Source organism: Sebastes fasciatus, chromosome 3, assembly GCF_043250625.1.
Source record: "Sebastes fasciatus isolate fSebFas1 chromosome 3, fSebFas1.pri, whole genome shotgun sequence".
NCBI classification, from domain to species: domain Eukaryota; kingdom Metazoa; phylum Chordata; class Actinopteri; order Perciformes; family Sebastidae; genus Sebastes; species Sebastes fasciatus.
Genome location: NC_133797.1, coordinates 33,195,806 through 33,210,906, shown reverse-complemented (window position 1 = coordinate 33,210,906; position 15,101 = coordinate 33,195,806). Strand labels below are relative to the sequence as shown.

Genomic DNA, 15,101 nt, shown 5'->3' with positions numbered 1-15,101 from the left:
TCAGGCATAGTCTTGGGCTGTGTAGCAGAAACACTTTAAAACCCTCTCTATGAACACTCGTTTTAAATGTCAACGTGGCTGATTTCACAGTACAGTTGTCTTTTAGCTGGATGACTTTGTTCTCATAAAACAGTGATTTGATTGTGCCAGGGCATGCATTACTGTTGCTTAACAGGCAGTAATCAAATCAGATACGTGTTCAGCTGTCTGATAATAAAAACAGACACACACATAAATGAGATGGAGAGCAGCAGAGGACAGGACCGAGGTTTCAAAAAGACCTGGAATCAACTTCAGCCGGCCTCTTTAACAGGTGCAGCTTAAGAAAGACCAGAACAATAAGGCATCCATCAGTTTGTCTAACTGAAATGACTGAAACATGATACTCTTCCAAACAAAAGTAGGTTACAGCCAGCAGTGACAAAGACTGAGCTCACGACAACATGTAACCTAAATAAAATCACTCTAAGCTCCTTGATCAAACCCTAATTTGACGCTTTTCTTCCACATGGAGCCCTTCAGTGTTTGTGCAGTTATTATACAACTGATGATCTAGCGTGTGGCGAACCTTAAACAGAGCTAATGAGAAGAGATGAGATGAAAGCATCGATGAGCAGACGGAGACCGAAGCCTCCTCACATCTGCAGTGTCATCCACTTAACGCTGATAGGGACTTCAGAACAAAAAAGATGAGAGACAGAGAGAAAGAGAGGTAGAGGTAATACGGGAGAGGGAGATGAAAGAGGCGACAGAAAGCAGACAAATCAGGGCTAATTTGTGTAGGAGCACCATCACAACTCACACTGGTCCTAAAAGACAGCAGGCATATTACCCAGCCTCCACCACACGCACACATGTTCAGCGGGGGTTGTGTGCTGCCACTGCCCTCCCTTGACCTCTAGTAATGGATTTACATTTTAAGGTCTGGTGGGTACAAACACACTGTATGTACACACACACACAAAGCATATGGAGGTTGCCGGATCACTGAGCCGTTCAGCTATCAAAAGAGACACTTCGATTTCATGCCACCGCTGCTATGAGTTTGCACACTGTAGCCAATTACGGGTAAACTGGCACATCTTCTTTTCTCCCGTTTACAGATCGACAGGCACAGCGGCAGCTATTTTTACCTCTGCATAAAAGCAGTGACTGTTTTCACACTTCGCCAACTGGAACTGTGCCTTTCATTAAGGAAATCTATTTAGAGCTGAGCAGGGGAAAGAGAGAGAGAGAGAGAGAGAGAGAGAGAGAGAAAGAAGGAGGCGGAGGAGCGGGGAACGATGAGCTCTGATTAAATCTTTCAATGAAAATGTTTGAGGCTCTGTCTGTTATTTCATCACCACACAGCCCCAGCAGCTTTTTTAATAGCATGGGGGCGGGGTGTGGTTTTGCTGCCTTCAACTACTTTTACGATCCTGAATAGAGAAAACACAGTTCAATATCTCCCCCGTCGTTGAGTTATCTCCAAGACTCAGCTGGTGTCAATCACTACTGTGGAGTTAGATGAACAGGTCAGCAGACTGTGACCCTCCACCATTTGTGCATGTGTCATTGGCAATTAGCTTGATATGTACATCGGTACACCAAAGATGTAAAAGAGAAAAAGATAGAGGAATCTACACAATATAAAGGAAAAGGAAAATATAACCTACTTAAAGGTACAGTGTGTAGGATTTGGCGACATCTAGTGGTGTGGTTGCAGATTGCAACCAACTGATTACCCCTCCGCTCACTCCTCCCTTTCCAAGACTGTGGTAACGCTGCCGAGTAATGCCGTTTGTCTCACTCAGAGGTCATCCTTACCATAATAACACTACTTTAGGAGCAACGGAATTCAGGTAACGTAAAAACGTGAAAGACTCTCTCTAGAGCCAGTGTTTGGTTTGTCCGTTCTGGGCTACTGTAGAAACATGGCAGAGCAACATGGCGGACTCCCTAAAGGAGGATCCGCTCCCTATGTAGAAGGGCTCATTCTAAGCTAATGAAGACACAATGATTCTTAGTTTCAGGTGATTATACACTAATGGAAACAATGAATATTGTATTCCATTTCTGCTAACAAATCCCCCGAAATGTTACACACTGGTCCTTTAAGTGACAGAAAAACGTGCATTAACATGAAATATTTTGGTCACATGATCAGTAAAATATCCTTTTCTATTAGTTGACCTCTACTCACATATCTTGAAATTCTACACTTGTAGTGTGCAGGCTCCTTTCAATCTTTTCCTCACCTGAGTCTTTGAACTGATGCACTTTCTTTTTAGAACTAATAAAAACATCCTCACCTACTCAGAAATACTACCTCAACAGCTGCAGCTCTAGTCTCTACTACCGTTGCTATCAGTGATTGCAGTGACCACTGTTATGATCTCATTGTCTAAACCTCCTTTTTGCTTTTAATGTAGGTAAAACTGACGGGGCGTGGCGAGTCATGCACCGGTAAACGCAGCTGAGGGCTCCTTATCCGTTAAGTGCCTGTTACCTGGGTGGTGGATCATTCATTTGAAGAGTACTTACAAAAAGAGCGAGACACCGAGAAGGATGCCAGCTGTGTCGTGCACGGGACGATGAGGCGAGACGGCACTGACAGACAAAACAACTTTAAATAATGACCTTCCTTTTCTCTCAGGCATAGCTCATGGCTCATTGAAACGCACGACAGAAACTCGGGGAAACACGAGTCCCACCAGGAACAGGTGGCTTCCCCACCATTGAATATGTGCTTGTTTTAATTAATGACGTTCGCTGGGCTTTTCTAACACCACAGCTCACTGTCATTACTTTAGCTAAGAGGTGATCATAAATCACGTACCACATGGGTAAAACAGTGGTTTCACTATAACAGTATGCACACAGAGTAAGCCCCTCTGGCTGGACGACATTCCTGAAAGATCTGAAAGACTTTTATTCGTGCGGTTTGAGTGAGGAGTTTTGAGGATCATAACTCGCATTCAGGAGGCTTTTCTATGCCACCAAGCAAGAAATTAAGGGGGGAAACACTTCCATGGAAAGTATGCAGCCATGTGAAAGTGTTTAATCGCTAAGCTCCTGGAGGCGCGTGCCTGGGGCATTTCAACATGCCATTGGGAGCAGGCTGTCAACACAAAGGCAACAGTGGACACACTTACGGATCATTCTCACACACACGGACACAAAGCAATGTTACTGTTCACTGATAGCTGCTTTCAGTCTTCTATCATAACAAGTGACGCACATATCTGTTGCAAGGTTGCAGTGAAGAGTCATCTGAGTAAAAAACATGTTTCCATTGGACTGAAAAACCACGGATATACTGTCAACGGTTTGTATACATCACGTCTCTACAAATGCTTCATCTACTTTGAGTTGAGCCAGGTTTCCAGTCTGTAACATGTGAGGACTTCCAATCTCAGGCTTTACAAGCATTGGGACATTCCCAGTCCCCTTGGATTAAAAACTTAGTGTGTCTGTACTGTAGGTGTAGCCCTTCATAATCCACCTTGTACAAAATCACTCGCTGTGCTATAAGGCAACTAAAAGACAGAGAAGCCCCTCTACATTTCAATTTTTACAAATGAACATGAAAAATACTGAGGTAAAAGACAACGGTTGTGTCCTAAATTCCATATTAACATGCTATTTAGTACGCTAAAAGAGTGTGTGAGATCTTTTAGTATGTCCGTAGTTCGCAAATTGCATACATTTCTGGTGAAATACTACAGTATGCAAACGCTGGACACTACGGCAGCATAAATATCCCACAATGTAATGCGGTAGTGACGACACAGTTCATAACAGACACTGAGAGGCAGCTCCGTAACATCAATTACGCTTTAATTTAAGTGTAAGTATAAGATTTCACTTTGCTAGGCGTAATATATTTTTTAAATTAGCTCAGAATTTATAATTCTCATAAATCATTGTTCGGTCACATGAGGATGGCACGGGTTGCCATGGTTACGTGTTTCCAACCAGCAAGGACGGTCGGGTCTTAAAGGTATCCCACAAATTGTGAAAACTTGCAAAAAACTTGCAAAACTTCTTGAGAGACTCGCTGCACGACGACCTTTCACAACCTTAACTATTTGAGGTCAATGCCTATCCTTAACCATCGAGAGTTTTGCAATTTGCGTGAGGAGGCTCTCAGGAAGTGACGATGTAAATTACTGCTTAGTGTGTCCGAAAAGATACACACTACTGTTTATTCACACAAAAGTATGTTGAATGTAGTGCAAAGTATGCAATTTTGGATGCAGCCAATGAATTCTTGTAAAACGATTCTAATTTGGCTCCTCCAGCCACAGTCGCACAAGGAAATCTATCTGACAAACCTTCCCAGCGAGTACAAAACAAATGTGTTTGGTTCATTTCGGGGTGCGATCTAAACAGGCTTAATACGGCTTATCAGATAAATCCTGGATATGAACTGTGATCCATCCTCAAATCCCCAGAAATCCTCAAAAAAACAACAACAACATGATTGAAGGAGACTCCAAGCAGACCTTTTTAGATGATGCACGTATTGTGCGTAATCAGGCTACCATGACTGCAGTCTTTCCAGATTGGTGTGTGTGTTTGACTAGAGGACAGATAGAAGCTGGGACACTTTGATTATGAGGGAGAGAGAGGGCAGTGCAGCTGCTCTCCTCCTAACAGCATCTCCTCTGCTTCATTAGACCGTCTCTGTCTGTGTTCAGTCCTCATGTTTGTTTCAGGCGATGGGGAACATGAATCAAAGCATTCTGAGGTTTGCTCTCTCACTTCCTGCACGCAGAGGAGGAAAGCACTTATACAGCAACAAAATCCTCTCCGGGGACAGGAGAGAGGAGTGAAGGGGAAAGCGAACAGAGCGACGCAGCACTTTGATTCCAGCCCACGACGGTCTGAAACCCAGAAACTGATAGCTGTGTGTACCGAGTTCACACGGGGGCCGGGAAAAAAATTATATGACGGGGAAGGTTGTGTACGCAGCCCAAACTGCGTTAAAGAAGACGGAGGAAAGTCGCAGTCCAAACAAAAAGAGGAGAGAAAATGATGCTGTCTTTTCTCGGCTGTGTAAACATCCCTGATGGGATAGACAGAAATGAATGCACTCTGCATTTGATAAGGCAGGGATGCCAGAATTGATTAACACAAGAGATACAGCATTGTCTTTATCTCTAGACATCTTATTTTGCCGATGTATTACACTCACTCGAACAGTTTATTAAATAAATAAATTACAGCCACTAGCTAGAGGGTCAAATTGTGGATTATGGGAAGTTTGGGTAAAGAACGGAGTTTGCTTGAAAGAAGGGTTGTCTGACCACATCTAAAAGTTTTGACATTGGAAAGGTGTGGAAAGACGATGTCTAGACGCTGGTCTAGAATCCGACAACAACTTCATTTGAAGCATGCCAAAGTCTGTGTTGGTTTGTTGGATGAGTGGCGTTGCCCAGCCACCTGGACTAACACCATCTTTACTCTTTAAAGAGCCACAATGAAAATGTCTTGGACAAGCAGGCCGTCCATTAATTTACAGGGTTGGCAGTTCTATCCCTGCCACCTCCTGTCCACATGTCAAAGCGCCCTTGAGCAAAGACAGTGAACCCCAACTGCCCCCGATGGTTAAGTCAGTAAGTAAGCCAGCCATTGCCATGTGAGCGTGTGTGTGTGAACTGCAGTCCTTGCAGACTAAACAGTGTTATTCTTGATGTTTGCAGATGTGTTATTCTATGTCTGCCCTCTCATAATGCTGTCAAACAAACTGAATACATACACTGGACTTCCATGCACAGAGGCACTTTGTAGTGTGTATCTTTGCATTAGACAAATAAAAGCCTCCTAGACCTTGTTCTGTTTTCAAGCAGCAGGCTTTGTCTTTTGTCTCTCCGGTTTGGCCAGACTGGTTTAAAATCCTTCTTTTTCCTCGTCTTTAGTGGCCCATCATTTCTCTTCCTTAGTCGCTTCACAGAAGCCGAGGGTCTCAGAGGTCAGCCCCTTGACAAATGGAGCAACTCATTGTGAGGAGGAAGGAGGAGGAGAGGAGAATAAAAGAGTGAAAGGACATTTGTTGTTGCCAGACCGGGCAGCGACCTCGCCATTCGGACAAACTTGCAGGGTTTTTTTAGACCGCCGTCCACTTGAGGAAATTCAAAGCCGTGCCGCACGCATAAAGACGGCGGATTGAGAGGCCCACTTACTGCGTGTCCATAGAAAATGCTCCATCACTAATACACACACACACACACACAACACACCTCCCAGCTAGCCTTTCCCGTAATCCCATGGGACCTCAGTCTCCCCCTGAAAGAGCGAGCCTGACACGAGCCTCTGACTCAACCCTCAACATCCCCGCTAACACCCTGCACACACAAACACACACACACACACACACGCATCCAATTCCCCCTCCGGAGAAAGTAGGGGGCCTCGGGTCGGGCAGGTGCTGCGACAGCCCCACAGAGTGGTGGCCGTGCGTGCATAAGTGTGTGTGTGTGTTTGTGTGTGTGTGATAGTAGGGGGCCCGTTTGCCGTCTGTCAGTCCAACATGCTGCATGCATGATCAGCCAGTCTGTGTTTCTCTTCTCCTGGGGTTTCTTGGCTCTATCAATGTGTGTGTGTGTGTGTGTGCGTGCGTGCGTGCGCGTGTGCGTGTGCGTGTGCGCGTGCGTGTGCGTGTGCGCGCGTATGCCCCCATGTGTTTCTTACAAGATCGGTGTGACTGATGGATCAATGCATCTAGGATTATGTATCACCACAATTGCATTATCAGGGTCAATGTCAGCGGACGACACACCCACTCCCCCGATGCTCTCGCCTCTGCAGGAGTTTGGTTTGTCAAAGGCGCGGCCCGGTTACATGTTGTTACGCCGTGATTGTTACCCAGCAGGCAAAGGATTTAAAGCTGCACCAGGCAAGATTTTGATCTAAAAATACATTTGTCTAATCAGCCTAAATCACAAACTGGGGCCGAAGGAAAGAGCCATCTCCTCCAGCTGAGTCCTGGTAGTTTCACCTCATTTAGCCAAATTATATTCTGGTGCCGGGTATGTTTACCCACAAAAAGAGACAAATCAGAATTAATCAGTGATATAAAAACATATAGACAGCAGTGAGTGAGTGTTAAATAGCTGCATTCAGCAGCATTAGATCTTTTGGGATGCTTCAAGCTGTACAGATGAGCAAGGATGGCAGACATGAGCGAGCTGTGTGTTTAACATCATGATATGTGATTTCTGATTAGTGAGGTTAAATTTCTTCTTGACAGCTACCTCTTGGGGCCAACGTGCAAAATTTCCTAGTGCTTGTTTAATTCACTTCCATTAGTGATAAAGCCAGTGTTAAAGCATAATGTCAAGGCCATGATGCATGGACAAAATCTGTAAAAATCACGTCATTAAAAGTAGCACTAAAGCACTAAATTTGGACCTTCTCATTAAAACTGTTTTCCTGTTTCCAACGGATGCTTATGGTGCAATATTGCATCTCAGTTCATCCAAAAAATCTTCCCCATGTTTCATGACCTTTAAGCAGCACAATGCAATGCTTCATCTGGTCAACACATCTGTGTTAGTTCAAGCTAATAACGGAGATTAAATCAGAGGTCACCCACAGTTCACACACAGATGAGCGCCTTCTAAGACAACCCTGATCCACGATGAGTGAAACATGCACATGGGTGAGCGATTTAAGCAACTGTAGCTTTGCAGCACATACATACCTTGTCAAACAGAGACTTCCATTGCTGAGACAAGGAAAGAGAGAAAAGAAATGAAGGAGTGAGTGAGTGAGAGGAAAAACATCTCAGAAGCAGGTGCCGGAGTGGAGAGGAGCACCTGTTTGGAAATGATGAGTCTCGGTCAAAAGGACTTCCCTCTCTCTGCGTGCATTTGCCTTAATTGCAGTGTTGAAATCACATGCTGTTATTATCTGATCATTGTGTTCAATGAGCCACAGTAAAAGATAATAAGGTACCAAAGTGTGGATCATTATGTGGAAGGGGTTTCTTATAGTAGGCTATTTGAATGTTTGAGACAGCTAATGGAGCAAGAGTGGTGTGTATGTGTGAGTGTCCCTTTGAAAAAATGATAGTAATATACTCCTAGAAAAGATGTGCTGTGGGTTGTGTACGGTAGCTCCTCTCATTGTTCTGTAATACTCTGTATTTTACACTGGTATCACTGTGAAACTCCAGGCATGCAATGACATTTAGATAAATAACCTTCTAAAATTAATTTTAGCCTCATGCTCTGACATTCTGCTTCATCAAATAAGATAAGATAAGATAAGATAAGATAAGATGAACCTTTATTAATCCCTGGAGGGAAATTCAGGTGTCAAAGCAGCAACATCAGCAAACAGAGTGAAACACAGGAGAGGTAAAGGTTTACAAAAATTATAAAAACAATAATAGAGATATAAAAGATACAGAGTGAATGGGTGAACATAGTGTGCAGTCCATCAATAAATAAATGTAGTATGTGCAATAAATAAATGTAATGTGAGCATATGTGCAAGTGGTATATAGGATGTATAGTGTAAAGTAAGTGTAAAGTGCGCCAGTGGTTAGAGTCCAAGATGGTTGCAGATAGTGCATGCTTAAAGGCAGATAGTGCATGTTTAAAGGCAGATAGTGCATGTTAAAAGGCAGATAGTGCATGTTAAAAGGCAAATCAGTGCCAAGGAAAGTGGAGTTCATGCGTAATTGTAAAAATTGTGAAAAGGTGTATGTATAGTGTAAAGTGCGCCAATGGTTAGAGTCCAAGATGGTTGCAGATGCATGTTAAAAGACAGATAGTGCATGTTTTAAGGCAGATAGTGCATGTTAAAAGGCAGATAGTGCATGTTTTAAGGCAGATAGTGCATGTTAAAAGGCAGATAGTGCATGTTTTAAGGCAGATAGTGCATGTTAAAAGGCAGATAGTGCATGTTTAAAGGCAGATAGTGCATGTTTAAAGGCAGATAGTGCATGTTTAAAAGCAGATAGTGCATGTTTAAAGGCAGATAGTGCATGTTTAAAGGCAGATAGTGCATGCTCAAAGGCAGATCAGTGCCAAGAAAGGTAGAGTTCATGCGTAATTGTAAAAAAATGTGAAAAGGTACCAGTGGTCATATGAGGTAACCCTGTGTGTGTGTGTGTTGTGTGGAGTGTAGACTTACGTCCTCTGGAGCCACTGGGAGGACTTCGGTGCTTTCCAAAACCTCGATCTCGTCTCCCTCCGCGTTGGACGCCACCGCCGGAGAGGAGTTGACAGTCGCCTCCCGGGTTCCGCCCGTCATCCTCGGGCTGCTCTTCTCCTCCATACACCCCCAATCCTCAGGAATGGCTCCACATAGTTTTTACAATCCCATTTCGTTCCTCCTATGTGCGAAAGAAGAAGGCAAGAAAGCAGAGCATGTATGCTCGCTTGCGCATCCCTGTCTTGGTTTTTTCTGGACAGTCAGATAATAAATTAAAGGTGTGCGTAAATCCAGTTATTCCAAGCGCACTTCCACATAGACCGGTGCAAACAAATCTTCATCAGCAGAGGAAAAAAGTTGATTTGGTGATAGTTTAGTTAATAGTTATGGTCTGTGAAGTCCCTTCGCAGTGTCAGAGGTTTTTGCGCAGCTGGAGAGGAGCCTGGTTTGATTTGTAAAAAAAAAAAGCACTAAATTTGGACCTTCTCATTAAAACTGTGTTTCCTGTTCCAACGGATGCTTATGGTGCAAAATTGCATCTCAGTTCAGCCAAAAAAAATCTTCCCCATGTTTCATGACCTTTAAGCAGCACAATGCAATGTTTCATCTGGTCAACAACACATCTGTGTTGGTTGAAGCTAATAACGGAGATTAAATCAGAGGACACCCACAGTGTCAGAAGGTTTTGCGCAGCTGGAGAGGAGCCTGGTTTTTACTCGGTCCAAGTTAGTGAAGCAGGAGACGCGCGTTTACAGAGCGAGTCTTGTCACTTTGAGAGATGCGAAGCAGCAGAAGAGGCAGAGCAAGGATCCATCTGAAAGAAAATAATGACATCATCAAACAATCATGCCAACAATAATGAAACGCAGTTCAAGAGATGACAAAACCATCCACCGGACTGACTGGATGACGCACAAGTCGACACATAAACAGCGTGGGCCACATGGCAGACTCTACACAGAGAGAGAAGTCCACAAGCAAGTGCCCCATTTATTGGTGCGTCATGATACCTGGCACGCTGCTTTTCTTTCTGCCGTCTGCGTCTCTCCGACCGCCTGCGTTGGGATGGTTGGTTCAGCTCCAGGAGACGCGGAGACTCTGCTGCTCCAGCCGCATGCGTCTCCTCCAGGCACACAGAGCGAGAGAGAGGGGGATGTAAAGAGAGAGAGAGAGAGAGAGAGGGATGTAAAGAGAGAGAGAGAGAGAGAGAGGGAGAGAGAGAGGGAGGGATCACCAGACACTCCCCTCTCAGAGGTTTCGAGGAACTCCTGCTCTCATGGCAGAACAGCTGGCTGCCACTGACTCACAGGTTGTAGGTCATTTATGCATGATGTTTAAATGTTTTTAGGTAATGGTAATTTACTACACCAGTCTAATATTCGATAAGGTAACCCTATCAGGTATCAGTTTTTAATAAGGAATCCTGTATAAAGTGTTTAGGCTATAGGCAAGGGTTCAGTGTACTAATGGTAAATCAATCATTGGTTAATAGTTTACAGGTCAGAGAGACGCCACCCACAAGAGGATGATTCAATTAAATTTGTTTTAAATGTTGGACATGAGTTTCTCACTTTATAATAAGCTATCATGTTTGCTGTTATAAACTTTAATTAAAAGTACTAATATCACACTGTAAAAATAGTTACAAGTAAAAGTCCTGCATTGAAATTGTTACTCAAGTAAAAATATGTAAAGATAATCAAGAAAATGTACTTAAAATATTAAAAGTAAAAGCACTCAATGCAGAAAATAATATTAATAATAATAATAATAATAATAATAATAATAATAATAATAATAATAATAATGATAATGATAATGATAATAATAATAATAATAATAATAATAATAATAATAATAATAATAATAATAAACTAAATAATCGAAAAAACTGCAAATCTTCACATTTGTAAAGTGGAACCATAAAATATTTTTGCATTAAAAATGAGCAAATTGACAATATATTTTCTGTTGGGTAGGTTATTCTACATCTAACAACATCATACAAACCTTAACAAGTTCTTCATATGTTTTGTCTGTTAAAATCTTAATTTGTTAAGTAACTAAAGTTGTCAAATAATATTATTGGAGTAAAAAAAGTACAATATTTCCCTCTGAATTGTAGTGTAGAAGTATAGAAAGCGGCAAGGAAAGAGTACAAGTACTTCAAATTCTAAATAAATGTACTTTGTCACATTCCACCGCTGCTCGTAAATTGCTTAAAGGCTCAGAAAGGAGGGAGTGTTCAGGGTTGTAAACCGTCCCCTCCTACTCTGCTGCCACAATCACCCAAATGATTTCAGACAAACACCTACCTATTACCTCTAGAGACATCAAACAACACTAATAGCTGGGTGGATGAGGGGGTATGATGTGTGATGGCGGTGTGGTCTGCAGTGTGTAGGTTGATCAGTATCCTTCTAGTGAAACGCCCCCCAGGTACAGTATGTGATAGCATTGCCATGGAAACAATATGGCCAGCCGATATTTTTAACCCTTAGGGTCTTAACCTGACTCCTACACAGCAGTGTTGGGTTAAAGTTACAGTCTGATATGTTGTTTAGAAAAGACCCAGGGGCCATTCTGTAGCCGCGGTCAGAGATCAGCAAACCACGGCCACATTCTGTGTTTTCATGCGTGGATGGGAGACAAGTTTTATGGAAATTTAAGTTATTGTGGCCTCACCTAGAATTCAGACTTACTGCCTCAAAATATTTACTTTTACCTCTCACATACTGATTATCGTTAAAACATTGAAAAACTTCTTCTGTGCAGACAATGCCAGTACATGGGTGACACTTTAGGGACTGCATTCATAGAATATATAAGGACTTCAAGGTATTAAAGCTTCAGTAGGCAACAATTAAAACTAGACTTCTGCACCTCCTCATGGCTCTGTTTTCAGGCTTTAGAAGATCTAGCCTGTGACGGAAGACTTTGACCAATCACAGGTCATTTCAGAGAGAGAGAGCGTTCCTATTGGCTGTGCTTCGGCTGGTGGGCGGTGCTTGGTATTTCCTCAAGTGATCTCAACATGGTGGCCAGGTCACAAACCTTCTCATTTTACAGATAAACAGTACACTACAAGATGTTTCTGAAACATTGGAAGTGAGAAATAGACATTACAGTAACAGAATATTGATTCATATTTGATCAGCGCTGCCTAGTTTGACCGTTTGATCGGAGTTTGCGAGACAGCTGTTCAGAGACGGCAAGGCTCCAGCTCTGCTCTGATTGGTTGTTTTCCTCCGGTCTGTGAAATCTTGCAGATGCCATTAGGAGCACCGGAGGACACAGAGGCACATGATTATTTTTCAGATTACCTGTCTCATGCACTACTGTCAGGATATAGTGACCATTTTACAAAAATAACTTTTTTTAAATCATATTTGCTCCATTTCTACCCACTGCTCCTTTAAGCTGTTGGGATTTGCATAACAGATGCAGTGTATATTGTATTTGCATAAAGTTATAACTTGCAGAATCTGCATTTTTATCCTCAATATTAACACAACTGGGTTTTTTTTTCCAACTGTTCCTGGACACAGAACAGGGTGTAGCTGCACTAAACAACTGGAGAGAATGAATAATAACGCTGCAAAATTAAAATCAAATGTATTATTTGTGTCCCACAATGACCCAAATGAACTAAGTAGATTCATAAATTTACTAAATAAAGCATGTCACAATCTCCCTAGGACAGATCACATTCCATCTTTCATATTACCGAGGAGTGAAGGGAATTATTGCCTTGTTAGCTACAGGCACCGATGGGAATTTTCCATTAAAAACAGCTAATTGGACAAAATACACTTTGATGTGGCAGCTTTCACAAGTCATGTGTTAACATCAGTTGAAGAGCTGTGACATGGGAGGCGAATGAGGGAAGAGAGTGTGAGCAAAAAGGAGCAAAAGAGACAAGATATACAGAAAAACACCTGCTATGTGGGTGAATATAGCTCATTAACAGCTGGGGAGTTTTACTTTCTTTTCACAGGAGCCAGATGTGTTCGCAGGCACAAACTGTTCTCTAAGCCAGTAGCTGACGAAACCCCACAGAACCACAGAAGTACCTATTTTAATCGACATTAGTGATGTTACAAATGTGTTCACGTGTATTGATTTGAAAATGGATGTTGCACACTGTTAATTGTATAAAAGTATATATTGTTACAATATTTTTTTAATTCATACAATTGAACATTGTCAAAGCTTTGGTCAAATTTGTATTAGTGCAACTACACTTGGAGTGTTAGAAGCTGGACATTTCAATCATTAACAACTGTTAGACAACTATTTTAACCACTTACTTTCAGCTAACTATTTCAAACCAATTATCTTTTAGCTATTTCAACCGTTTATCCACAACTTTAACTATTTCAATCATTTATTGTTTATATTCTTGTTAATCCATGAGCTTTTAGTGTGGTTTTGCATGTAATTTATTAGGCTATATGTAATGTTGTGTCTTTTATCTGGACCCTGTGTCTGGAATAAAGTTGAATTGATTGATTGATTTATCACTTGCTTAGATAGATAACCATTTGAGCTGTTTATTCATTAACTAAGTGTTTCAACTTCTCTGCTTGCTAACTTTTCATGCGCTCTCTATTGCAACAGTGACATTCAGATGTTACAGCTGACGCAATATGTGTGTATAGTATATAGGCATCTATCTTGGAAAAATGATTTGAAAAACATTTGAAACAGAAACTGTAGAAGTTCCCCGCTGAGGAATAAGTACCCATGGTTGGGAATCACTGCTCTAAGTAAAGGCCTTAAAGTCCTCCTTGTATCAAACGCACACAAACCTTCAGATTACTTTAGTGTTATCACCAGAGTAGGCTGCAGGGACTTCATTTTCATGGTTACATAGGAGTTCTCATGCAGCACAGTGTCTTAACTGTCTCACATAATTACAGATGCTCATTAGTGAGAACCAGTGGTGCTTTAAATGTCCTGAACTGCACCAGAATATTCAGCTTCAGACGTCCAAATGCAGCGTTTCTTAGGACTCTACGGATTTAACAACCCCAAGATAAGTTGGGGGGCCTTTTACTCTCGAGTGGCTCAGGGTACTGCTTCATTTAGCACAATGTTGGGTTGTGCTTTTAAAAAAGTTTGCAGGTTAGTGAGTCGGTCTAAAGGTCTGGAAGAGCTGAAAATTCAAGGTCAAGACTTTGAGTAAACCAGATAACCCTCTCAGCCACATCCCTCATGATTGAAGTCATCCATATTCTCCCCAGTTGGTTCAACAAAAGCTGCTACAGACTAATATGCTTGTAAAAAAAATGACATAAATGGTTTGGTAAAACATGTTTTGAGAAAATGAATAAATAAGGTCAAACTGCGGTAAAATAGGTATCTGAATTCAATTTAAAAATCACCCACATTATTTGATATTCTGTATGAATTGAATGTGCTTTGAATACCACCTTATGGGTTAAATCCATTATTAGTCCAATACCAAAAACCCACTATGATGACTCATGGGTTCTGTTAAATTATAGAGGTATCAGCTTGATGAGCTTATAAATTGTATTTTACTTTACTAAATGAGAGGTTTTCATCTGGAGAGAAAAGACCTATTTGTTTAAGAACAAGATGGGTTCTGTAAGTCGAGGTTATATCTTATTATATCTTTGTAGTGTGCTGGACAATAATGCAATAAAATAATGATTGTATATTTAAGCCATACACGTATGATCTTCCTCAAAGTTACTCCTGATGAGTGCTTCCTATATACTAAGAAAACTCATCTCTTCTTCCTCCTGATCTGACCCTGGTCCATCTCCCCTCGCAGACTGGCTCAAGCTGGTGTACTCATCTAATCACATGAACAGACTTGAGTCAGTTTCACACTGCATTTTAAAATATACATTACATGGTAGCTACTCAATTTAGTTTCATCAACTTTTTAAGCAATGCTGCCCTCTTGTGTCTTCTCCTGTTTT

At 41.8% G+C, this 15,101-nt stretch overlaps 1 protein-coding gene across 2 annotated transcripts in view; it reads right to left on the bottom strand.

The window, feature by feature from the left end:
• Positions 1-10,318, bottom strand: part of rhbdl3 (rhomboid, veinlet-like 3 (Drosophila)) — a 70,846-nt gene extending 60,528 nt beyond the window's left edge. Inside the window, exons 1-3 of one of the 2 annotated variants that reach the window (XM_074630465.1) lie at positions 10,158-10,318; positions 9,127-9,961; positions 7,688-7,711 (exon numbers count right to left, since the gene is read on the bottom strand). In XM_074630465.1, coding sequence (XP_074486566.1) covers positions 7,688-7,711; positions 9,127-9,270 — 168 coding nt within the window. In that variant the 5' untranslated portion in view covers positions 9,271-9,961; positions 10,158-10,318. The remainder of the gene's footprint in view (positions 1-7,687; positions 7,712-9,126; positions 9,962-10,157) is intronic. The other variant, XM_074630466.1, reaches the window with a different exon arrangement.
• Between the last annotated feature and the right edge of the window lie 4,783 nt (positions 10,319-15,101).